At 36.9% G+C, this 27,321-nt stretch overlaps 1 protein-coding gene across 8 annotated transcripts in view; it reads left to right on the forward strand.

Annotated features, from left to right (window-relative positions):
- Nucleotides 1–26,368, forward strand: part of LOC107043230 (broad-complex core protein) — a 40,605-nt gene extending 14,237 nt beyond the window's left edge. For 3 of the 8 annotated variants that reach the window (XM_015264640.1, XM_015264623.1, XM_015264631.1), the window contains exons 3-6: nucleotides 4,045–4,236; nucleotides 4,827–5,415; nucleotides 6,914–6,973; nucleotides 14,059–14,789. In XM_015264640.1, the coding sequence (XP_015120126.1) occupies nucleotides 4,045–4,236; nucleotides 4,827–5,415; nucleotides 6,914–6,973; nucleotides 14,059–14,609 (1,392 nt within the window). In that variant the 3' untranslated portion in view covers nucleotides 14,610–14,789. Of the gene's footprint in view, nucleotides 1–4,044; nucleotides 4,237–4,826; nucleotides 5,416–6,913; nucleotides 6,974–14,058; nucleotides 14,790–16,194; nucleotides 18,001–19,841; nucleotides 22,823–26,105 lie in introns of those variants that run through there. The other 5 variants (XM_029126290.1, XM_015264665.1, XM_015264674.1 and 2 more) reach the window with 5 other exon arrangements.
- Nucleotides 26,369–27,321: the final 953 nt, after the last annotated feature.

The raw sequence follows: 27,321 nt of genomic DNA on the forward strand, positions 1-27,321 counted from the left end.
GCTGTGACGAAAAGTGAACTTTTCGACACGCTCCGCGTGCCTAAAAGTCCAATTTCCGCCACATTGTGATGAAAAATATTGGTCGTAACTCGTGAAAAAATGGTTTTTAGCTCGTGAGATTATATCACTCGCCTTCGGCTCGTGATATAAACCTCCCACTCGCCAAAAAACACTTTTTTGCACTCGTTACGAAATATACTATTTCATCACGCTGTGACGAAAAGTGAACTTTTCGGCACGCTCCGCGTGCCTAAAAGTCCAATTTCCGCCACATTGTGATGAAAAATATTGTTCGTAACTCGTGAAAAAAGTGTTTTTTAGCTCGTGGTATTATATCACTTGCCTTCGGCTCGTGCTATAAACCTCCCACGAGCCAAAAAACCCTTTTCCGCAGTCGTAACGAAATATCCTATTTTAGGTCCCGTGACACGAAATAGTATATTACATGCCCGAGCCTTGGAAAACAGATCACCCTCCCCCACGTGCTTGCCATCCTCGCCTTCGGCTCGGAAGACAATCTTGCACGTGGGGCAGGGTGATATGTTTTCCATGGCGAGGTGTGTATATTAATTTTCGTGTCCAGGGACCTGAAAAACGCCAATTTCGTGGCGCGCAGCGCGACGAAAATGGGATTTTTCATGTCCCGTGACACGAAAAAAAAATTTCCGTACTGGCCTTCACTTTTTCCAGTCCGAGGATTGGTATTGACCCTTCTCCGAACTGGGAAAAGTGAAAGTCACTACGGAAATAGTATGTTTCCGGCCTGTTGCGTGGGGATTGCGTGTAGCCAACTACACGAGTAAAAAAACCCCATCGCAACAGCCCAGGAACAATATTTTTCTGTAGTGATTTTCAAGTTTTCGAGTTTGGGAAGTATGTAATACCAATTCCCAGACGAGAAATCGTGAAAAGCAGTGCAGAAAAATATCGTTCGCGCCTAGTGCCACGGTTTTCGACGTGAAATATACTATTTCTAGCTCATAGAATTGTAGCCCTCGTCTTCGGCTCAGGCTGCAACCACATATTCATCAGAAAAGTTTTTTCAGGCCCTGTGTCGAAATACACTATTATATTCTTTCCGTGGCCAATTTGAATTTTTCGTGCGCAAAATCCCATGAAAGAAATTTCAGTTCCACCGATGCATTTCCGTTTTAGATGACTAGGGGATTTCTATCAGTTATTTCGTTTGCAGAAATCATTTTCCCCATGTAATTTCCAAGAAATTAAGATGATGATCACGAAACGGGCTTGGTAAAAACCTTCCGAAGTTCTTCGTATTTATGTTTAGCCCAAATATCCACATTTTAAAACCATTTCGGAATTAGTTACCTCATTTCTAAGCGTTGTAAAATGAGGGTATGCCCTCATGTAAAGCATATACCGCTCCTATGGGTTGTCGGCGCGGCTAACAAATATGCCATTTAAAAAGGGTAAAATAATTCGAACGGTGATTATGGCTACAGTGAATTCCTCTGCCATTACAACAGGATCGAACTTCACCTCTCCCAATTTATATACGAAACATCCGGGCTAAATCGTAATATCTGTATCCCTCAATGCCCTAGTAGAAATTTCATGGCGCAAAAACGTCGCGGCATGAGTTGGGGCGCGACATTCAATGTTATAGGTATAAGGCAGTCTGGCTCAATGGCGCAGAATTTCGAGCAATTTCTCCTAGGGTGAGTTCACCGATATCCTGTAACAAATCTCTTCATAGACTCATCTACTGGTTATCAATTGTACTGATTGACTTTCCGAATTGGTATAATGAGTGCCATTAGTTGCCGTTAGGTGCCTACATTGAGAGAAAAACAGCAGGGTTCTCAAACAAGTCTTACTTGTGCTAAATAAATCGTTCATTGAACATTGTCAAAGACGGATTTTTTTGTGCCAATCATTGGAAGCGTGCGCCGAGATTAAACATTTTTAGTGCAAAAATAGATTTAGTCTGTTCAAAAAAGGTATTCTCTGTGCAAGCAAGAAATGTAATTTTCATCACGCTGTGACGGAAAGTGAACTTTTCGGCACGCTCCGCGTGCCTAAAAGTCCAATTTCCGCCACATTGTGATGAAAAATATTGTTCGTAACTCGTGAAAAAATGTTTTTTAGCTCGTGGGATTATATCACTCGCCTTCGGCTCGTGATATAAACCTCTCACTCGCTAAAAAACACTTTTTTGCACTCGTTACGAAATATACTATTCTAGCACTACTTCGTCGTTATTCGATTCTCTCATACATATTTTGCGCCCAGCAAATGCTCGTTTTATATGAAACGAGGCATAGTAGTTTGTCGTTTCGGCTATTCAGTAATCACAGACAAAAAATGAATGCTTCAATGAAATAATAATAATGCTGTGACAGCAATCTTGTAGCTTAGGGACAAATTATTTCTTGATAAACTTCCCTCTATAATAGTATATTTCGTAACGAGTGCAAAAAAGTGTTTTTTGGCGAGTGGGAGGTTAACTCGCCTTCGGCTAGTGATATAATCCCACGAGCTAAAAAACATTTTTTCACGAGTTACGAACAATATTTTTGATCACAATGTGACGGAAATTGGACTTTTAGGCACGCTCCGCGTGCCTAAAAGTTCACTTTTCGTCACAGCGTGATGAAAAAGATTTTTTTATCCTAAAAAGGCACCGTTTTGTGCAAATGATCCTCCTCTTGAGCCAAATATTTTGTTGTTGTTGAAAGCAGAGCGATTATTCATGTCTGATACTTTCAAATTCGAACCAAACAATTATTTTGTGGCTTATTTGCAACAAACGATTTTGTCGGCCCAAACAAGACTTGTTTGAGAACTTGTTCGTTTTTCTTTCAGCACGGAGAGAAAAATTCAACAAAAATTACCAGAAAAAAAACTGAAAAATTACGTGTCGAAACGTAATCCGCGAGCGAAGTAAAATTCAATAAAAAGTGTGAGTGGGAAATGACATTGTACGAATCGCCACGTAACTTCTACGATTTGTTCCGTAAAAATTAACCACCCGTCTGATGACTTACCTCTGCGGGGACAACAAGTCGTTCCGTAATTTTTCCCCAACAATTGAGAAATTTTACGGAACGGAACGTAGAAATAACTCACCAGCTGCATAAAAATTATTGAACATTCAAGAATTTTCTTATTTTAGAGGCATAATAAGTCGGGAAGTTTGTGTAAGATTTTACTTCTTCGGGAAAAATTACATGACAATTTCATACTTTGTTCGGTAATCTGAGAATTCACTGAACGTTTCAGATTTCTTCTCTTCTATTCCTATAAAAATTGCCGGAAAACGATTCCCCATTGCGGATTACGTGAATTGCTCCGTAATTTTTACTGAATATTTCTCCCTGTGAGTGTACGTGGATAGTGTTGTTAAGCACAGCTCATGATGGTAGACTTTTTGACGCATAAATAAAGATCTTACGATTCGGCACGGATCGTGATGGTGAAGAATTGAGTGCAGCCAGGATCACCGATAGAATTTTTCGGTTCGATACCGTTGTCAACATACACCTTAAGATAGATAGAGTTGTTAAACAGAGACTGTTTTAGTGAAGTTATTATTGCACCAAAATTTGAACTATCAGGTGCCTAGAACTGCGCAAGTTCCGCACTACAAATTCTATTTACTCATCCATTATTCAAATAAAACTCCACATTTATTCGAAGTGCGCAACGAAAATTTCCCACGTCAAACTGGTAAAAAATTAAGTCAATAAATGCCTAAAACTGGGAAATTTTTAAAATGGGCCTTTTTATTTGCTCTTTACTTATTTGGTTGAATGTTCACATCTGTTAGCAGTATGTAACGAAAATTTTCCATTCTAATCGACCATAATATGGAACTAATGAGTCTCAGGATCTTGTTCGAAGTAAGCTAATTTCGTGCTGAATAGTGTTTGTCTCTCATTGTTTGAAGACATGTTCTTTATCTGTAATAATTGAAGTTACAAAGAAAGATGAAAATACGGAATTTTTGGTAGTGGTAATCAATGAGTGTAATGGAATGCAGCCATATGTCTCAACGCCGAAATTGTCATGTTTTTTTTGCAGAGCACACCGTGCAAACATCCGGTGATAGTACTTCAGGATGTTGCATTTAGTGATTTGCATGCCTTGGTGGAATTTATTTACCACGGTGAAGTTAACGTCCATCAGAGATCACTCAGCAGCTTCCTGAAGACCGCCGAGGTCCTGAGGGTGTCTGGTCTCACACAGCAGGCTGACGCGACTGAGAGGGACGAGGTAAGACAGTAAAAAATAATCATCATTACATTCCCCACTGTGCTGTATCCTTGACTCCAGCGACAAGATCAAAAAAACGTCAGAGAGTAAATTCTTGTCCAATTAAAAGAAGCCATAAATCTCTCCTTTGCTTTTTTTCCAAAAGGATCGGGCGCCCAATAAAAGTCGGTAAAGCCTAGACCAATCATGAATACTGTACTAGCGGAAATCGCAATGATAAAAAGGTGGTTCTTATCAATTGAGTTGGAAAATCCACTGGCTTTCATTTTATTCCGTTGAAATTATTACCGCGTTATCTTGATTGGGAGATTGTCATAGGTCAAGCAAACAAACGATTGCTGTCTAATGAAGAGATTTGATTCTCTAAATTATCCCTAGATTGAAGTAACACTAAACTTGTGAAAAAACAATTGGAAATTGTCTCTTCCTTGCTTCGATAAATGTTCTCCACTCTTTTATTGAATGTCAAAACCCAGTAATTACAACTTTGCGTAAATCGGCTATTCAATTTATACCACTGGATCCCCTGTAATCAATTTGTCTGAGGAAAAAAATCCCTTGTTCTCAAATTATCAATTAATTTCGTACAGCTATCGCAGGTACGTGCGTTAGCTGCACGCACCAATCACGTATCGCCCCACGAAAAGTTGTCAGACGAGGGTTTTCCACGTGGTGGTTCACCACCAACCCCAGCAACACCAACTCCAACAACAGTACAACAATTATTACGTCGCGCACAAATACGTAGAAATGAGAGGCGTTCACCAGATTTACACGATGAGAGTATAAAGAGATCGCGTTTACCATCACCACCATTGAACAATAATGATGCAACACCCACAGACTTTTCAATGGTAAAAAATCATTTTTCGGCGAAAGTCGAGGGCAATGGTTTGCCGGATGAGCACAGTCGGATTGAGGAGAACATTAAGTGTGAGCCGTTGGAATTGACTGGTGGTAATGGTGGTACTGGTGGACATAATGAGGACTCTTCGGACTCGGGTGCAGCGGCTTCTGATAGACCACCAGCGTCAGCGAGTAGTAATGAACATGAGCATGAACCTCCTGAACATCCGTCGACGCCCAATTTTTTACCAGAGAGTAAATTGTTCACGTCTACACCAGGAAGCTTTAATTTCAGTATGGCAGCGTTAACTACAGATCACAGTCCATTATCAGGTAAATTAATGTTTCCCGTGTTTTGGAAGACCGGCCTTTACGCACAGACCAATTTTGATAATTTTTTCATTTTATTTGAATCCAACTAGAGAGCTTTACCTGTATTGAATGTTATGATACCTTTCTGGCAATCAGTACTTGAAAATTCAGTAGCGAGGTGGTAAAACTAGGGATGTAACGGACAATGCTGAACGAACATTTTATTTACCGCCATTTTAAACGTAAATTACACGTCACAAAAATGACCAAAGAAAATCTTGACGATCATTTGACATTTAGATACAGCGCGACAAATATCGTTCATCATGTTACCGTGTTACTTTGAAATTCGGCCCCTGGGTTGAGCCTTGGACCTCAGAGCTCTCCAAATTTTAGTAAGAGATAAGCTGCTTTAGGCATCGTATTTCTGAGAGCGTTCTTTAATTAGTTCTCAAATGAGAAAATTTACGAGATCATTTATCTAATGAAAAATTTTATACGACTGTTATTCTATAATTGAGCTTTATAGATTTCACGATAAAAATAAATAAGAAAAGTGCTACAAAACTTTTCAAATTTTTTTGCAATTCCACACTAAGGTAATATTGACTAAATTTTCGATTTGCGTTTTGGCGTTATTCATAATTTTATTCAAATTTCTAAAAAAATTCATGAAGGAAATGAAGAAAAAATGACCATTGAGCATAAATGACAACGAGAAAAAATTACTGACAATTGGGTAAGTTGACGGTTCATTTTGCATCACGAAGTATGCGTCAAGTCAGAAATGGTCCGAAAAGGGTAAATTTACGGCTGACTTGACGCATGTAAAAAAATTATCGTCATTTTGCATCCCTAGGGAAAACGGTTCAAGTCGATTTAGCCCTTAGCTGAGTTTTCGAGGAATATCTCCGAATCTAAGGGAGATAACGGAATTTTTCTAATAACCTTTTTTGTAGAGCGAATTGAGGGCTACAAAAAAGGTCGTAACAAAAACTTTGCTATCTGCCCTAGATTTCGAGATATTCAGTGAAAACTGGCCAATTGTCGAAATTGACTAGAATCGTTTTATCACTTGGCTACTGAATTCAAGGATATATTTACCTCAATTTCAATATCTATCAATTTTATGACATAGTTGAACTGGAATTTATAGTTTCCATTGAGTTCTCCGTAAAATTTTACATTTTCAATAACGAAATTCCCTGAAATTTCAGTGGAACTCAAAATTTCCCACATCAAATGATTTTCGATTTTAAATTATTTTTGAAATAATGAATCATGATCAAAACGATATCAAACTCATTGAAATACAAAAAAATTGTTACATCCACATGCACTTCATATGTAAAGTTTCTTCTACTTGGAAATTTTCTTGTCCTTCAATTACATCCGTATCATTTTAATCCTCATTATTGTTTGAGTTATTACGCTTATGTTATTCTAATTGTGTAACTGCGTACAGGCCGAAATATTCCATAATTAATGGAGGACTATTTGTCGCTACGTTTGACAATAGTGAAATTTCCAGGGTTGCCTCATGGACTCCAGACGCCAGATCTAGCAGGGACATCACAAGGTAAGATAAACAAAAACCAATAACCATCTCTGTGTACACCATTTTTGTTAATTTTACATGCCCGATAAAATCACAAGAATAATTCAGGAATTAGTGACAAGACTTTTCTTCACTTTTCCTCCTCGTTATCACGTGTGTCACATCGAGGTTACGACGTTTATATTAATTTCATTATCAATTCAAAGTCAGTGTCATTCTTTTGATTTTTTCCAAGGGCACTCCTCGCTACACTATATTACTTTTGTTTACTCTCTTGTTTTTAATTGATAAAAAACAAAATATGACCAATGCATTGGAAAAAAATTAAAATTAAAAAGGCAGATAGAACTCGCCTTGAATGTACTGGTTTCGGTCTAATTTGGTCAACTATTGACTTGTGCAGTTATATCAAACTAACAAACAAAATTTAATGTTAAACCACGCAAAATTTATTCAAAACAATATCAAAAATTCAAAAAATTTTAATTGGTTGCGGTGAAAGAGCACTACTGTCTCTGCTTTGGAAATTAAAAAAAAATCAAAATTTTCTCCTAATTGGCATGCGTTTCCAAATCATCGAAATTCATTCATTCTATTCACTTTTTTCAAAATCATCAAATTCACATCATTCGCATTTACCACAAAACAAGTATTCATGGCAAAAATTAAATGCGTTTTTCGGAATATAAAGAACGAAGAATGTGAACTTGGTGGTGATATGACGAAGAAATTATTTGTTCACTGTGGCATTAAAAGCATCAGAATCCAGTGGAAATATGACCTCTCACCAATTTCGGCAGGTACGATAACGAAATTCGAAATCTAAATACAGCACTCGGTGAATATCAATAATGGGATTATCATTGGGAGGTGCTTAATTTTATCAAACTCAAGTGTCTTGTCGATTGTACAAAGTTTTTAAGCTTCAACATCTCAAGGTCGAGCAGTCGTAACACTCAATAAAATGCGCCAGCTTGAGATACTCTGCACTCCATAATTCTCACCAATGACGTTGAGAAAACGGAAAAAATTGTCTCAAGAATCCTCTATAAATGATCAGTGAAACGATAGGTTCTCCACCGTCATTGAACCACCAAGTCATTAAACAATTGGCGATGAAACGGACGAAAAAAAATTGTCAAAAAATCCGTGAGTTTGGCATCACTGTACAATTTAGACCGTTACGAGGCGTCACCCTCGATGACACATAGCCGTTAGACAAATAAAGATTTGAATCAAACTTTAGAATTTCTGAATTTATGAGAAAAGAATGAAAAAGCGCTTCAAAAGACATTGGCAAAGGTGACGTCGTAGCGGCGGTAAAATAGGAACATAAATTACTTTTTTTCTTTTCATTCTCAAAGGAAACATTCGTATCAGCGTGATGTGGACAGGATATAGTATGTTGAGCTGTGACTCTCGACGCTTTCTCATTACGTCTTTAATCCACCATTCATTGATTACGATAGAAAATACCGAGCAATCATTAAAATTCGTGCAGTGCTCGTACTGTCATATTACTCTGTCACTCTCTCATTCATATCAATGTGTAGTTGTCCCGCAAGAGAATTACCTAAAAAACACTTTAGGTGACCTCCATGTGCAAATTAAAATCTAATAATCAATGAAATATGTATTTATGGCTTTTAATGTATAAGTATAGAATTTAGACCATAAAATCAGTACAGTTTCTTAGTTTATGATTTTTCCAACATATAATGGCAAGAGTATGTGATAGATTTGTCACTTGACCCGTATAACGGACGTATTGCACATAAATATACTATCACAAAATGCGTTATACTTGTACACCCGGACTTTACTGCCCTACCGGAAACACCAATTTCATATTTCGACGTTACACTTTGTTGTCATCGTATGCCCCGCGTTATCATCGTGCTTGAATAAAGCTAAATACAAAAAAAAACGAATATGAAAGACATCAAAGGACGGAGTGAGAAAAAAAAACAGAGAGGAGAGAAAGAATCATACATTGAGAACATCAAACATCAATAAAATCAACAGAAAAATCATGTATTCTGTTTGAAAGAGGCAAAGAGAGGGAGTGAATTTCGCAAGTGTCCTTCCAGAATAATCACACCTATAACTTCTATCCCAAAATGGACGGAAATAAACATAAATATAAAATGGCGGTAGGCAAATCGTCGAGACAGTGTGTAAATTCAGGTGCGGTCTGGGCCATTTCGAATTAATATTTGAACGACTGGCTTATGCTAGGTTAGTACTGAAAAAAAAAATTATCAGGGGGCGTGAGATAAGAGAGCAGATGTTATCCGAAATATTCAAGGTCCATTCTCCTATCAAACTCAAACCGCCGAAATTTACTGTTCACAAGCTTAAACAAATTTTTTTTTCATTATCCTCAATGATTTTATTCTGTTATTTCTTCTTAATGCGAAGAGTGGGGCGGAGGCGGGGGAGGGGGTCAAAGAGAGTAGACTTTGAAAAACTAAAAATATCGCATCGTGGCCTTGGATATAACACACCAGTCACGTTCTTGCATCGTATGGTGAATTATTAGAGACATTAAACTGCGAGTCCCGACGCTTTCGTCCTACGCGCTTCATCTGAAAGAACGCGCTTATTTTTCCCCCCTTCCCTGCTTCAATTTTGTACTATTTATCGCCCCAAAATATCATGCATATTGGCAAAAATTGGCAAATACATTTTTCGACTTTTCGTACGGAGGGGAAATAAAAAATAGACACTTTGGCCTGACAGATGTGAGGAGTAAATCTTTATCGGTTTTTACCGCTTTGGCAGAGTTTCAATGGTGAAACACGCGATATTACGAGGGTCGTTGTTCTCCCTAACTGCCTCTGTCAGGATGAATCTTGAAAAATTGATGTAACGGGATAAATTGGCTCCCCCGGCTGGTTCATGTTTTCTTTTTTCGGGTGGAATTCAGCTGGTATTTTAATTGCAATTTTATTTCGACTTTTTTTTTCGTTGGAGTTAGGGGGATTAATCTAGGGAAAGCTTTGTGGCATCTGAAATCTTCCAAAACCACTACAACTTCTGCAAAAATAGAGCGCGCCTCGTGCGATCCACTTGGCCGACGTTATCTGACAGAAATAAATGCCTCTGCGTCTTTTTATCTCTTCCGTCTCTTTTTCTTTCCCATTTCTCCGCATTTCTTTTTGACTATTTCATTTTGCCATTTTTTTTTACTCCTCCCCCTCCCCCCCCCCTCGTCCTCCTTCTTTCCACTTCTCGATAGAGCAACATCTCATTTTTATCGAGTTTTATTGCGAGCGCGTAATGCGGTTACGCAAAAAACAATAAAGATATACATTGAGATGTGTGCTAAACGAGAAAAGGGGAGAGATGAGTGAACGAGAGATGGTAAGGAAGGGGAGAAATTGTATGTGCAGGTTTAAAAGTCTGTATGAGTGCTCTCGTTGCAAACTGTCGGACCGGATGCATTTTTCTTTGTTCCCTAGGTTTAGTTTCATAACTTTGCACCACGCACAAACTGTTTTTTTTTTTTTTCACAAACGCATATGGGCAATGTGTCGCTGACACTGGGCAGAAAAATTGGCGATTTTGCCACAGTTTGCACGATGACGCATCGATGAATCCATTTCACGGCTTATGGATGTGTAGTCGATAGGAAAAAAAAACGGCAGAATACAGGAGAAAAAAAGAGCAGGAGAATTGCACAATCCCAGTAAAATTGATAGAATTTTTTTTCACGCAGCGATATCATCGCTTTCACATACAGATTCTTTTATTCCTTTTAGAGCGTTAATAGTCGAGATTAAAAGCGCGTCAAGTGGTTTATTGCGGTGCAAAAAATAAAATGCAGTTTGATACCATAAAAAAATATTTACCAGCACTTTTTATTTATTCTAAAAATTCTCTTATCGCTGACAGTAATTTCTTCCACTGTTCGTTGAACTCTTTTTTTTTCCTTCTTATTCTTTTTTTACAACACTTTCGGCTATGAACAAAAGCAGTTGCGAAAAATGTCTCAGCGTGTGTTTTTTATATTCTCAGCTTGTTTTTTTTTCCGGAGTTTTAGAGAGAGATTGTTTTCAAAAGCTTAAACTAGTCGCTCATTTCTCTTTTCCTCCTTGGCTCTTCATACGCTGTGACGAATGGTGTATTCGAGTTAACCTGTTGTTAATGTTCGCAGTTTCTCGGTGTAAAAATATATTTCTCTTGTATTTTGCATCGTCTTCTAATGCATTCCAAGAAGTAGGCCACATCCTCGTGCACTAGGTAGCCTCTCAAAGCACTCATTCTGAGTCAGATGAAAAAAATAATACAGTCCATTTTTATCACATGAAGGAAAATCAGAATAACAAAAGAATTCAATGAGGAATAATATCGTATGAAATTTGTCATGCATCGGTTGTGACATCAAGGTAGCTTCGTGTTTTCCACTCAACCGTCTCACCGAGTTCCACAATGCTCAGCCCCTTCCCCACTTTTCTCTCAAACGGCTATCAAAGTGTGAATGGTTATCTACATTGCATATCCCCAATCGTTGAGATCGCAAAAACTTTTTATTCGGTGTTTACCGGGCCGATGACGTCACGTGTGCCAACGCGCGGGCCCTGACATAAGGCAGTGGAGATATTCCTCAAGGTCGAGTTGTTTTAGCCGCACTAAATGATTGCATTGATTGCGAAAAACAAAAATTGTTATATTTTTCCTCTGTTTTCACCTTCCTGTATTTATTTTTATTTCGTTTTTCTCGAGAAGGTATTTTTCTTGTTGTTTACAAATTCCTGAGGCTCTGTTATTGACATTATTAATGTAAAAAGTTTACCAATCAGCTTGACAAAAATTATGTTACATGTTGATCGTGTACAATCTTTCCTGACCTCGGAGAACCGAAATTTCTTTTGCCAAATTTTGACAGTGATTGATATGGTTTGCCCCGGGAACTTGGTTTTTTTCCATTGGAGAAAAACAGCAATCTTCGGGTTGTCATCTATTACCTTTTTCCTACGTTCAATTTTCTGTTCTTGTCAATATATTTAAGGCAACCGGGGAATTGTGACTTGGTGAGCAAATTACTCGGAATTTTTCGACTATTTCGAAGTAATGCTGTGGGGGGGGNCTGGGGGGGGGGCAGGGAATTGTAGGCAAATTGGTAGAGAACAGAGATCGACATCTGGCGGACTCTCATTGGAACAGTATAACGTGGCCCGGCAAGTCTTTCGAATACGACACCTTTTATTTTATGCTAAATATTTGAGAATTCAAGTGCACGCAGGTATCAAGACTGTATTACATACCCTAACGCGATTTTATTCAAAGATCCATTTGACTCATTTCCAAGGCCGAGGTGACACTCTTCGGCCGGATAAACAGAGACAGCATTTTTTTTTACTCACTGCCGTTTCTAAAATCGCCCAAGGACGAATGAAAGTTTGCACATGTCAAATTCACTCGGTTTTCTTGGTTAATATGTACAATAACGCAGTCAACGAAAAAAATTGTTTTTTTATCTGTAATATATATTTATCGGTGACGCCCAGGTCTAGCTGCTTGTTTTCGCATTACGCTATTATCGATGATGAACTTGATTTGACCTTAGAAAAAAAATTGCGACTGCGCAATGATGAGGATAGAGAGGTGGGTGGGAGGTGGGAGGAGGAGAAGGAAGGGATCGGGAGAAAGCTAAGCAGAAAAAAAGGAGTTATTGAGACAACAATTTTTTATCTAATACGAGTGGTTATTCATCACAGTCCATAGTGCAAGTTACTTTTCTGTTTATCTTATGAAAGAACCTTGACGAATTATTGATCGGATCAATGTCAATCGGGCTCACCATTTTTACCAAAGACCGAAGTGTACTCCTAATTTTTTTTTTTTTTTTCACTTAATTCAATTTCAAATATGTCACGTACGCGCTACTTTTGGTATTTAAAGCACAAGTGGTCTCCATTTCTGTGAGCGCTAAAAATACATCAGCCAATTTCTCCGATTTATACAAAAAAACTCATCGTTTCTTCCATTGCGTAGAATACATTAAATCAATTGTATCGATAATTCACACTCGTGAATTTTTCTTCAGATTATCGGTTGGTAAATTAGCGGCCTGTTCTCGATTGGTGTTATCGACGGTTAGCCTTCACCTACAATCCCAAATTCTCGACACAGTTAACGATCACCCATTCAGATTCAAACACTGAAAACCCCCCCACTCTCTCTTTGAGTTTTACATTCTATAATCGTGTGAAATAATCGTTTTCTATCGATTTATTGGAGCGCCTCAATTGCAATTATAAATTCATCAACGCATTACTATTTATCGCAACGTATCAGTCGACTCCGGAGAAAGTTTTTCCGCCGTCAATCCAGTTCTTCATCTGAGACAATTTTTTTTTCATCTCCACCCAGTTGTTTCTCCATTGGAAAGCGCGAGTTGGCCTATTGATCGTCTACTGCGAGACTGAGGAACGCGCTTAGAGTCAACATCAGTCATAATACGCTTCCACGGCGGGGGTTATTAAGAATAATACGCGTCGTATCCTCATTCTACCACCCACCCCCCTCCACCTTTTTTAGTACCCCACTAGGTTCGTCGTTCGTCTTCCCTTTGGGGGCCCCCTTTAACTCATCGTGAGTGGGAGTAAGCGTGGGGTTACGTTGCCAGGGTAACCAGCCGGGTAAAATCCCGCAAAGAACTATCGCCACGGCGTGGCGGGTTTTCCTCCGCTGTATTGACATCCCATCTGCACAGGCGTTATACAGCCTTTTATGAGGCAGTGGATAGTGAACCATTCCCCTCTTGTCATCGGTCTCTGCCACTCCCTGAGATTCCTCTCATTTCACATTTTTTTTTCATCCCTGCCTCTCGCCTTTTCATCGTGAGAACAGCTCCACACGCGTCACCTTGATTCTGGTCCCGGGTCTGCGGCTCCGGTCCCTGTCCACGTCTTGCGGCTGATCCCCCCCCCCAACCCCGCCCCCGAGCATAATGAAAACCCAATGCACGATATTAAGATTTTATTATCCTTGTTGATTTCTTTTTATTACAAAAAAAAATTCTTGAACTAATTACTCGCATGCCTGAATTAGCGAGGATTGGTTTTTTGGACTCAGCCCCCTCTCCTCTTTGGTTGCAGACCGGGAGGACGGGGGCTGGCCATCAAACATCACAACAAGTACGTGCGAAAGACAGCGTGATTGCAATGGAGCTAGTCACAGTGATACATTACCAAGGGTTAATCAGGATTTACCAATAATCGATCTGCTCGATGATGTTGATGATCAGATTGAATTCAAATCGGAGCCATTGTCACCGAAGATAGATGCACTGTCTTGTTTGTTATCTGACGAGACAAATCTCACCAAGGAGTGTACAACCTTGATAAATAACTACGAGTGCCAGCAGAATGAGGATATAAGGGAAACTGACAATGGAAGAAATGATCGGGATATGAGACAACGTGTTGGTACTTACTGCACATTCTGTCACAAATCATTTTCACGCGCTTGGTCATTACAGAGACACCTGGCAGACACGCATTTTTATGTGCCACAGTCACTAGCCTGTGATCAGTGCGGCAGAAGCTACAAGTCTAGGAATAGCCTTATCAGCCATAAGAGCCAGTATCATGCGAAGAAGGAGAGAAAAGATCATGAGACTAATTACTTGCATGAACTCACTTATTAGAGAATGGGGTCACGATTATCGGAAGAAAAATCGCCTCAAGTATTATGGAAGACGTGGAAACCCCTATTTCAATGATAAATCTTGGATGATAATTCATTGATCAAGTTTTCCTCAAACTTGAAGTATTATCTCTTCTGTCATCTTAACCGAGAACTTGTGTTCATCAAACGACTTTTGCAGATCTGTCTGTTCTGTTCTCTTCCCTAATTTGCGTTAAACAAACTTGTGTTATCCCCGTTGTGCTTCGCTGAGTGCAAAAATGATAGTTACTTATGTATTGTATTAATCAAATTCGCTTGATATTGCATTTAAAAATCCTCATTATTTATTGTTGAAATTAATACAAATAACATTGTACGTAGGAAATACTAATGTATCAGGATTCTCATGTGTCGATTTTAGCTGCGACAATAAAAAAAAACAATGCGTATTTGAAGAAAGATTATTGTGCGAAACTCACGTGAGGGCTAGAGTTTATTTCACTTAATATCTTATCGATCCAATACGCTCCAGTATCACGAATACGTAGGCCTATTTATTTCGTTCATTAAGTTGTCTTCAATATCGCTAATACTCGAGTGCCGATATTACGCTTCATCGCATCAATATCATCAACAAATATCATATCTGTATATAAGTCAATTCTCTATCCACATTTATTTATTTTATTTAATATTTAAGTTCTAAACCTCTATTTCTCGCTGTAAATAATAATGCATTAAACACATTTGGTGGACTCCATCTGGTATTCTGAAATCCACTAACGATTCCCATTGCTCTCAATCGATAGCTGGATACTTCTCCTTGGATTGCTTGCACGTCTTTTACTATAGCGCTACAATGAATTTTATCAAACAAAGGTGATGAAAAACTAATGTTCATCAATTATTCTGCAGTAAGAAAAGTCGTTTTTTTCAATGGTTCAATATCGAATGAATATTTCAGTCATCCGATGAGACTTCCATTTATAAAATCATCGATAATACTCGCGTTTCAGGTTGTATTAATGTCTTCATTTGAGTATTATCGATTTATTTAAACCTCACGTACATCACATCATACATCAATGATAAAATATATTCACTCATTTATGTGGTTTCATAATGCATCAAGAAAATAGATTTTTTTCATCGGATTTCTGGAAATATGAATTCGATGGTGGATGAGCAGTAATTTTTATGATAGAATAATCAACGAGATTCGAATGGAGAACCATCCAAATGTAAATTGCAAAAGCAGATTGAGTCCCGGATGAACCAAAAAAAGAGCAAAAAATGAACACTTTTTTCCGAGCACGGCTTTATTGGGGTGATGGGTGTGGCAAAAATGTTGAAAAGTTAAAAAAAAAGGTCAATAAATCAAAATCATTGAGAGACACGAGCAATGTAGTAGATGCGAGGCAGATGCACTTTTTGCATAAAAACAAAGCAATGACTAGAAATCAAATAGAAATTGAAATGTGACGCGACACGAGGAGGAGAAGCCTCAGAGAGACTTAATAAAAAAAGCAAAGTAAAATCAAAAGTGATGAAAAAAAAATGAAAAACAAAACGCAAAGTAACAATGTGTCTGGTTCTGCCGCCAGGTCTGTTGGCCGGCAGCAGCGCGACCGATGAGTTTCGATGTGAGCCTTGCAACAAAAACCTGACCTCACTAACGCGGTTGAAGCGGCACATACAGAACGTACACACCCGGCCGAGTAAGGAGCCAATCTGTAACATCTGCAAGAGGGTTTACTCCAGTCTCAACAGTCTGAGGAATCATAAGAGCATCTATCATCGCCAACATGGAAAGATGGAGCAGCAGCGTAAGGAGGAGGAGCAGCTCAAGCGTGATAGAGAATTGCAGGAGCAACTCTATGCACAACAACAACAGCAGCAGCAACAGCATCACGATTATTCACGTATGGGCTGAAATGAGACGAATAACTAGGGATCTTTTGAGTTCAATTCATTGAAAAAATACCGTATTAGTGCCTTTTCGGACTTGAAATCTTAAATCTGATTTTCCTCATTGTGAGTTGTGTTTATTAGATAGGGAGTTATTGCAATTGAAAAATGTGGTGATAGAGTTTTGAAACTATGATATGGTTGATATTTGAGTTTTAATGTTTATGATAAGGAAATAAAAGTTACCGAGATGAAGCGTAATCCACACGATGAAGCATTAATTTTTAGTTACGAGTGTATTACATTGAACTAATTACGGTTAATTGTAACTTGTTATGTTGCAATATCAGTCGGCAACGAGTACACAGATCCGGGCATAATGGTTTTAGCAATCCGGCGAGTTCTATTTTTGTATTCTGTTTATAATCCCTGAATGTGGAGATTGATGTTCTATGTTCACTGTGACAAAGTTGGAGATAATTATTTTTCATTCAGATCTCGACCAATGCTAGCCTCATTCCAAAGCGACTGAAACGAATTATAGTTTTTTTTTAATAGATTGTATACTACATAATGTACCTACGTGACTGAAAGAGATACTACGATCACTGAAATTGCAGTGTCACGACAGTTTTACATTCAATATCACGATTCATCCTATTTGTTTCTTTTTTTTTTAATAATCAATTACAGTTAATACTCTTCAATGGTTCTAGTATCACGTGTCATGTCAACACGAGGCTCGATATAAATTCATTACTTCAGACTCAACGTCTCGCATAGTTCACAACCAACAAAATGTATTCTAATTAGTAATTATTTTCAATTCAATTGATTTCAACCAGATTAACGGATACTTAATTTATTTAATCATTAATATAATTTATATTGAATTCTGTTGAGGATGTAATAAATTTTTAAAATTTCTCATCGTCAGAATGTTTTGTCTCGTACAATATAGAAACCACAGATGATCGCACGTATAAAATAAGTTCTCAAAGTATCTGACACTCGCTCTCTTTACCTTTCTCACTCCAATGAAACTGTATACCAGGGTTTTCCCACGTGGAAGTAAACTTTGTGTTTTGCGATTCCTCAATAAAAAAAAGGAAGAAATAGTAGATTTTACCCTAGTGGTAAATACGATATTTTTAAAGCACCGTCGTGATATTTATTTCTCTCTCTAGGAGTTGTTCAAATATTTATTTATCCGAAAAAAAAGTTTCCTCGCCGTAGTAGTAGAGAGTCTTGTATCATCTCGATTGATGTGCGCGCATGTTTTCATTTGTCTCCTTCACTCCTCAACATGTATTATGCATTTGTTTTATTCGGGGGAGGCTAACGTTCGCGTGCCACGAGTTTACAGTGATTGTTATTTACATTTGCCCATCATTATTATTATTTTTGAGAAAGGTAAATTGTGATAGGCGATCGTTTTCATGAGATACTTGAAATCTTGTCTTGAGAATGATGATAATAATAAAAAATACAAAACAACAAAATGTAGAATTACAATTTCCTTCGACAAGATGTCTTATCCTGATATTATAAATCACCCTGGTACCATTCCCGGACGATTTTTAGATATATATTTCACGTTGAAAAATTGTCTGGATCCGTTTATATGCAATCGCAGTGCGAACGCAGTTTATAAAGATTAAGGGTAAATTATGACTTTTTCCTTATTTGCCTGTTTGTTCAAAAGAAAATTAGTACAGAGTATGAAATGTAGTACATATACGTCTTCGTTTTCAACACCCCGCCGTGTAAATAGAATACTTTTTATACCTGAGTTTGTAAGACATAATATATTTTTATCGATTAATTAATATAAGAGAAGAATCGTTTAAAGAGGATGAAAATTTTCTTTTATTTTGTTTTGGTGGGTCCAGGGTTATTCTTTCCATTGTATTCACGCACGTTGTTTGTCATTATTTATGAATAAACATTTTATTTCTTTCGTAACCAAACTTTTTTTTTTGTTTGATTCACTCGAGAACACGAGTTTCTTTTGAATCCGAACGGAAATCATGTTTTGCAATCTCAAAGTTATTCTTTTATCATTATTGCACTCGATCATAGTATTAGAGCGTTGTCAAGATAAGTCTGCGTGTTTTGTGAAATCAAGATCTCTAGATAATTACGTTTAAGTTTTCCTCGTTAGACTCATCCACACACGGGGAGACATTGAGAATGGTATGTTGAAAGCAAACTTCATTACTCATATTTGAAGAAAAAAAAAAATGCTTCCCTGTTGGCGAAATGCCACTGGGAAATGATGAATTTTAATTTTAAAATCCCGTTGTGCCTGAATTGCTCGAAACTTTATCCTATCTCTGAGGATGTCGTTCATCGATAAATTTCTGATATCAGTTGATGAAATGATGATTTGAACTATTAAATAGAAGAGAGATATCGAACGATTATCTTCCGATTTGAGTAGAGTAATCCACAACAGCAGAACGGGGTTAACAAAATAATTACCATGTGTCACGTTAAGATCCCCACTTATTCACAAAAAAAACCTCGAGTGTGATTGGTTATCGCTGGCACGAGTCACATTACCATGATCAATGACAAACCAGAGCCCTCCGAGCCTTTCTTTTATTTTATAACAAACGAATAGATTATTCTCAGCACATTTGATAAACGAATGCACCGCTTCGAGTGTCAGCTGAGCCGATGTCACCCAAATTCTTTTTGTTTTTAATATTCAATACAAAAAGTATGAAGTAGTAGCGCAATTTCCCTCTAATGAAAGTACCCCCAAAAATGTAAAAAGAGATGATAACAATTCCCAATGGAACCCAACGATACCCCCCAACTCATGAATTTTTCACCCCTCAGAACAATACAAAAAAAAATCCACCTGCCCACCCCTTTACCACCCCCCAGAAGACCTGTATAGAAATTACTAGCATCGTTACTAATGTGTCCACAATATTAATGGCAGTCGTATCTTTGTTCTTGTTTGTTCCCGGTCCCGCTCGCTCGGCTATACGTGCTCTGGTTCGTCATTGTTCTGTGTGTACCTACTACTACCTTCACGAACGGATTTACGCTGGGGGTCCATCCACACGTGGCTCTCTATCTGTGTGTACCACCTCCTCCACGTCAATTGGTTCGTAAACGGATATATTTTTTTTTTGTTTTTCTAATTGGGATCAATGTTAACGGTGCTTGGTTTATATTTTAATTGCTTGCCAAAATTACATATGAATATCAATGATGAAACAAACAAATCAATGCAAATCAATAACGCAATGATCTAATGTCCATTGTCTCGCATCATCTGAATGAAAAAAAAAACAAATCAATCGATTAATTAATTGAAAACGCGAAGGTCCACCGTCAGCGATTCTCGCGATGCGTTTGTCCCATCCGATTCACAACAGCCTACTGCCACCAGGGATATGTTACACTTGTGACGTTTGCGGAAAGACACTGTCAACAAAGCTAACGCTAAAGCGCCACAAAGAGCAGCAACACTTTCAGCCCCTCAACAGCGCACTTTGCGTCATGTGTAACAAAGTGTTCCGAACCCTCAACAGTCTCAACAATCACAAGAGCATTTATCATCGTAGGCAAAAATAGAGTTTGCCAATGGGGCGACGGGAGTACACAAGACGTCGATCGTGAAACGGAAGAAAAATTGAAAATTGTAAACAGGTGGAAAACAGGAGACCAAGAGAAGTGATGAGAGAGGACGATTGAACCGAATTGAGATATGAGGAAGGAAAGAATCTATGAGGGTTTAATGAAGTGCTTCCACGAGTGTTGACGAGTTCAAATGGATAATATGAATGGATTTGGGAGCGGGAAAGATTCACTACTCTTCATCATCGAAGTTGCCAAAAAAAATGATTACAGTTTTATCGACTGACACACATTCCTCTGCCCCGTGATTGAGAGAGATTTGTGAGATATTAAAAATAGAGAGTGTCGGTGTGACGCTTGCGTTCGTAATGTAGTATATCGACGTGGTCCCGATGCGGCTTTACGAACTCTGTTAGTTAGGATTTGTTGAACGGTAAAAGATGAAATGAAAATAGTAACTTCCAGGTGTCGAAGACGCCATCGTCCAGCATTTAACTTTAGGAAGAGACATAAAAATGTTGAAAAAAAGACTGTGTGCGATGAAGAAAATTGATGACCTACAAGACTCGAGATTTTTAATTGTTCCCAAAACGTAAAGTATAGAAGATGAGAAAAAAAACTAATGAAAATTAATTTGAGTAATTGTGCAGTGCATGAGCCGACTCAAATGAGGGAGGAGTAGAAATTTTTTGCGAGATACTTCACGATTCATTTATTATTGGAGAAGCAATGATATAATATATATTTTATTTTAATATATTCCATTCCAATGCGCAAGAGAGTATGCTTTAAAAGAAAACATAACGGGGTACCTTTTTTCGTACAAGCGAAGTTAATACTTGTTTATCTTCTTTGCGTCCCGAGGGACTTTACGTAAAGTACCTTGAATCCCTCTATTAATGTTTTATACAAAAACTTCCCAAATTTTAATTTTAATGATACGAAATTAGAGTTACGTGTTGTTATTGCGCCGCCCGAATATTTTCAAAATTCACCAGGATGGAATTTAATGCTATTAGTGAAATGGTGAAACGTCATAATTCGAATATTACATTTTTGTTGATGTTGGAATTATCTCAGAACTGATGTTTTGCGAGATATATTATTTATACTGAATGAGAAAATTGAATGTGAAAAAACAAATTTTTATTGATCGAGTGAAAAATTTTAGACACATATTTTTGCATTTCAATTAATAAGGAAAAGGCAACAATTGAAGGAGACTGGAAATGTTTTTGGCTGACTAGCTTTACGATTTTTAATTATTTTTCGGAGAAAAAATACCTATCCAGTATTCTTCATCTCAATTTCATTTTTGTTAACCCTAGTTGGTCACTTGGTTTTTGAAGTTTTAATTCGGATCCCTCTACCAATTAGCTTAGCAATTGGCAAATCATTGAAAAAAATATTTTTAAAAATTTTAACACTTTTCAGCAACAGTTTTGATTTTTTAAAGAATATTTTACTCAGCCGCCTAATTGATATTACAAAATGAAAATGAGCCTTGCGGCAATTCCCTAACACGATGACCAATTTAGGGTTAATTTTATTAAATACTAAAATTTTATACAACAACTAAATCATTTCATTTTAACAGGCAATATTGACAACTATTTCATAGCTAAAAAATTTAACTCTAGAACAGTTCTCTAAACTTTTCAGTTTATTCAGTATCGAAATAGATTTATATTCAACGAAATTGAAGACACTAATTTGTTACATTTCACCACTTCATATTTCAACGGCATATTAAACGGGAAACAAATGACAGAACAGTCCATTACATAAACAGAAAACCTCCACAAGAGCAGAGAGAACTGAAAGAACAGAATGAAATAGCCGCAAAATACATATAGTCGAACATTATATATTTTAGTAGGACATTTCATAAGAAAACAAATATACATTCTTCAAAGCCTTCTTGATGGATTCCTCCTTCTCGTCGATACAATTCAATTGATCCGAAAATGTATCCATCATCTTTACGGACAACTGTCAACCCATCCGCCCCAAAAACTGATGAATTAATTCATAAAGAATTAACAAGATATCAATCAAGGAAGCTTTGATCAAATCAGAAGGATAAAACATTGAAACAAGCCTAGACTAAACGGTCTTATCGACTAATCTTAGTGAGTTTGATGTGACAGACCCCACACAGAACCGACACAAATCCCCTATGATATATATTATATTTTGCAGCAGGAAACACATAACAAATATTTGTGCATGAATATATCTTCAATCTACACTTTTAATTACACGAAAAAAATGAAATGAATGATTCACGTCTACCACCCACAAAAGCGTATGAAACACGTTTATTTAATTAAATAGATAAATGAAAAAGTACGATAGATTAATTTTAAGTTTGTGTCAAATTGAACTCAATGAGGGAAGGAGGGAGGGAGGGAAATGATGAAAAAAATGATAATTAAAAATCATGATTAAAATGTTACGAGAACACTCGGGAGCGGAAAATGAAGAATGAAGCTTTAAATTAACGGGAATTACTGAAATATACAGTTTTATAGTAGTCAAGGCAGAAAGAACTGATATTGATAATATTTAAACGTAGGATTTATTTGCGAGATGAAAAAAATAATTAACAAAAAAAAGGTAATAAATTGACACTTGTGACTACTGTAAAAATGGCCAAATACGCGGATTATTTGTTGACCCACAGCGAGTGTGGGGCGGCATTCTATTGAGAATAATAAATTATTAATGAAAAAAGAAAAATGATAAAAGAAACAAAAAGTTAAATTTAATATAAATTGATTGAATATTTAATTGCATATTGAGTATATATTCGTAGAGATTTATTTGAATTTTTTATTATTACTTTTTTTCTTCTCTTTTCTCTTTTATTCTCGTTATGATTATTATTATTTTTTTTGTGCGTAAACTGATATAACGAGCCGCGTTTAAAACGTGTAAAGGAGAAATTATACATCGTTAATTGTCATTTACGAGTTTCCGGTTTGCATTTACATCGTTGACCATAAAATTATCTCGCGCCAGAGGGAGAAAGATAGTAACGAATTTATTTTTTATTAGTGTAATAAGGCCCCCAATAACAAATAACGCTGAAAATGTTTTTGTTATGTGAAAATAAAAAAACAAGACTGAATCAGGAATTGAATGTTGAAACTGGTGCGAGAAAGTAAAAAAAACACAGAGAGAAAACAAATTCTATGCGACACATTGTTTAATTACGTGTCTCTGACTGAATTGGATGAAATCATCTTGTTTTTTCTAAAATTAGTCGACTTTTTTGTTTTATTGGACTGATTTTTTTTTCTATATTTGACTGATGTTACCAAACTGTTGAATGAAAAAAGTACCTAATGATTAAGTTAAAAACGAAAAAAAAATTTAAGCACTAAAAATAAGGCATTTTGCCTGTGCAATTTTATTAGAGAAAAACTAAAAATGAGTGAATGAAACTAATGAAAAATGGAACTGTGAATGAGAAAGGTCTGCGAGAAAATCGACAACCGTGACACACGAGCCAATTATCAATTAATAGAAATATATAAAATCGATGCCGCCATCTTTGAAAGGAAAACAAAACGAACCCATTACGAGCTGAATTACGTGATTATTTTTTTTCGCTCCTCATTTCCGATGAGACAAATGGTCCAAGGGTCATAAACACATACACACACCGCTTTGTTTTTTTTTTATTCACTTAATAATCAATAAATTATGTAATAGTAATAATAGATATACAGGCAAACATGAGAAAAAATACAAACGATAATTGCACAATTTTTTTTTACTACTTTTCACAATAGCTTAAAATACTATACAATATAGATTTCGCTTTACTTAGTAATGCTACTTGTCCCTCCGTAAAAAAATGTCGAGAGAAAGAATAAAAGGAAAATTTATTGAGCAGACGAAAGAACGTTAGTACCTGCGCGATACGAAAGATTTATTGATACGGAATTGATATTGAAAAAAAAACCTATCGACTTTAGAAAGAATGATGAATATTCGTGAAAAAGTAACAAGAGCACGAGGAATAATAGATTCTCTGAGCAGAAAGAAAACGAAATTCTTAAGAATGATAAATACAAAATTTCGTTCACTCGCGCATAAGAACATGTGTAACTAAAAAAAAATGTGGTTACGTTATCTTGCTTACTTATTATTTTGTTATCTGCCAAGGTGTTCTGGTTTATAGTATATATTTATTATTGATTATTATTCTTTTTAAGCTATGTCAAATGCATTTTAATATATTTTCATTTTTTATATAATGCAGAAAATGTACTGTTTGGTTTAATAATTCCGTTGTTTTTATTATTTCGTTTTTACGATCTATACGAAATGAAAACACCTATCACATCCTCTTGCCACATAAGAAGAAAAGCCATATGAATTAATCGATTAGAAGGAAAAGTTATAGAAAATTTTGAAGTACCCAGAGAAATGAATTTTACTAAAGAAATATTTTCAGCCACAATAAAGAAAAGGTAAGTTTGCCTTAATTGTACCAACCGGTATCATTGTCAATGTCTTTTGTCCCCGCAACACCAGCCATAAACTCCTAACGATACACACTGTGTCATCAAACTTGCGTCTTTTCAATTAAAAACAAGAAAGAATACAAAGTCAAGCAAAAAAAGGAAGAAAGCTGGTCATCGCAGTGCAATAGCGAAGAATGTTTTCTTCGAGTCACAAAAAACTGTAGTTTGTGTGTTTTTAATGATCATGCTATACATCACATTGAACAGCGAAGATACCTTCTCCTCCTCAATACCATCAGCTGCATATAATTATTTCTTTTCTCTATTATTAAAATGTAAAAAAACAAGTTGACGAGTGTTCGTCACAACAAACAATGAGATCATCTTTACCTACCTATTGAGAAAAATGCATTTCTCTTATACATGATGTTTCATAAGAATTAATGAAGAGAAATTTCCCGTGTAATTGCAAAGATCCCAGACGTTGAAAGCATTAAAAAGCGATACATGCTGTTAAACTCCAGTTGCATGCTTTAAGTGTCACCCCGAATGCTCAGTGTTTATCCTCCGTCTTTTGTCAGGCCTCTCTCTCTCTCTCTCTTTCTCTCTCTCTCTCTCTCTCTCTCTTTCTCTCTCTCTCTCTCTCTCTCTCTCTCTCTCTCTCCACCATCTTTCCAAGACCATCGTAAGAAATAATTATTTATTTCTCCTAACGATACATGCCCAGGTATCATCCATATCGCATATCTCAGTATTCTATTTATTCTTTTTCATTTACGTTCACCAACACAATGTACATTTTTTTTGTTCATAGGATTTTTATTGAGTTTAAATATATTCACCTGCCATAGCATCCCTCTCCCTCGCTGTTACTTTCACTCCACCCTCTCCCTCTCCCTCTATCCATCCTCCTTTACACTGCCAACTGCAGTTTCTTTTGCCTGAAGTTTAATGAGACACAACTCTTGGGAAATTGGATAAAGAGCAATTTTCAAATGAAAATGAATGGTTTCGCCTGGCGCTCTCAACAACCCCACCTACCGTTACACATTTTTTCTCCACCCTTCACAATATCTTCGCGTTTGAATTTATAATATTGTATCCGAGAAATACGATGGATGAGTTCTTCATCTCACCATCTTCACTTCGTAATTCAATCTGAATAAATGGGGCGTCCCTACTTATTGAAAACACTCTTAGACGAGACAACTTTTAACTCAATTTTGTTTAATTTTTTCTTCTTCTTTCAAATATTTTTTTATTTCAATTCCACTTTCTTATTCTTTTCACGAAGTCAATGTATTTTCAATTTACATTTTATGTAACTAGAGGATGAGAGAATGTTTTTAGAGATGAGGGGCGAGCGACAGGTAGAGGAGGGGAGGGTAAGCGAATGATAAATGAAATAATAAGTCGAAGTAGAGTGAAACGAGAAATTTCAATGTAAATGAATGAAAGAGAAAAAAAAATGTCAGACTTTGGTGGTAGGTAAGTGTGGGGTGGCTGCATGAGGTGCATTGTTGTTGTTTCAGTGCTCGCCTCCATGCCAGGGCTGACCTTGAACTCGCTGAATACACCATCTCCAAAGAAGCTGTTTACTTGCCAATTGTGTGGCAAGGTACTATGCAGCAAAGCATCCCTAAAGCGTCACGTGGCCGACAAGCATGCCGAACGACAGGAGGAGTACAGATGCGTCATCTGCGAGCGGGTTTACTGCTCACGTAACTCACTGATGACACATATATATACCTATCATAAGAGCAGACCTGGCGACATTGACATTAAGTTCTTTTGAAGGTTTAGATAAGGTAGGGTCCACTCACAGAAAAAAAAAAAGAAAAAAAAACAACAAAAGAATTATCGATCTTGATTATGCTCTTCAAGTTTCTTTAAATAGATTTTTCCCTTCTTTCCTAATTTGCTTTCTCTTTTTTTTCTATTTCATTTTAATTCTTTACTTCTCTCACTGTCTCTCTCTCTCTCTCTATTTGTCTCTCTCTCTTCACAGAAATTTGCATGCTCGACTAACTCTCTCGGATCCAACACTATTTCTGATGGTTTACTTTATTTTATACGCCATTTCTCTCAGTCTCCCGTTTTATTACACAAAACATTTACCCCACTTTCCTCAACTGGATTTGGTCTTACTTCTTGATGCATGAATGGGTTATTGAAATGAAAATGTTCACCGAAGTAAATTTGTCTATCTGAATTTAGATGAATTATTCAAGGCGACTTGAATGACGTCTGAATTGAAATTTCTCACCGGTGGAAGAGAAGTTTCCAATTGTTATTTATACAACTGCGATGAAACTCGACGATTTTTATTCCTGTAATAAAATGAATTGAATTGGTGAGAACGAACATAAAATTGGGATTTATTAACAAAAACCGAGTTCATCTTTGTTGATGAATTGTTGTCAATGCTTCAGGCTACCCACCCTGAGTACTAACCCAACATATCCCGATCTGCCTTGTTCATTTTACACTGTTTTTTTTTTCATTTTTTGCCTTTTGTCTATTTCCTCCTCTAGTCTTCATTTGGATAATCTTCTTTTTATTCATCAGTGCTTTTGATGTTCGATGTTGTTTGCATGCCTCATAAACACTCAGTCACGCATAAAACATACCTTCCAGCACGCGCTGGGTATCACCCCACCAGAATAATCGAGTGTAAAAATCCGTCTGTCTTTTTTTTTTAAGTAGAATATATTTTACGGTCAATCAGCAGTCGTGCATGATGGAAAT

The sequence above is a fragment of the Diachasma alloeum genome, unplaced genomic scaffold, assembly GCF_001412515.2.
Source record: "Diachasma alloeum isolate Michigan unplaced genomic scaffold, Dall2.0 Dall_scaffold_00179, whole genome shotgun sequence".
NCBI lineage: Eukaryota > Metazoa > Arthropoda > Insecta > Hymenoptera > Braconidae > Diachasma > Diachasma alloeum.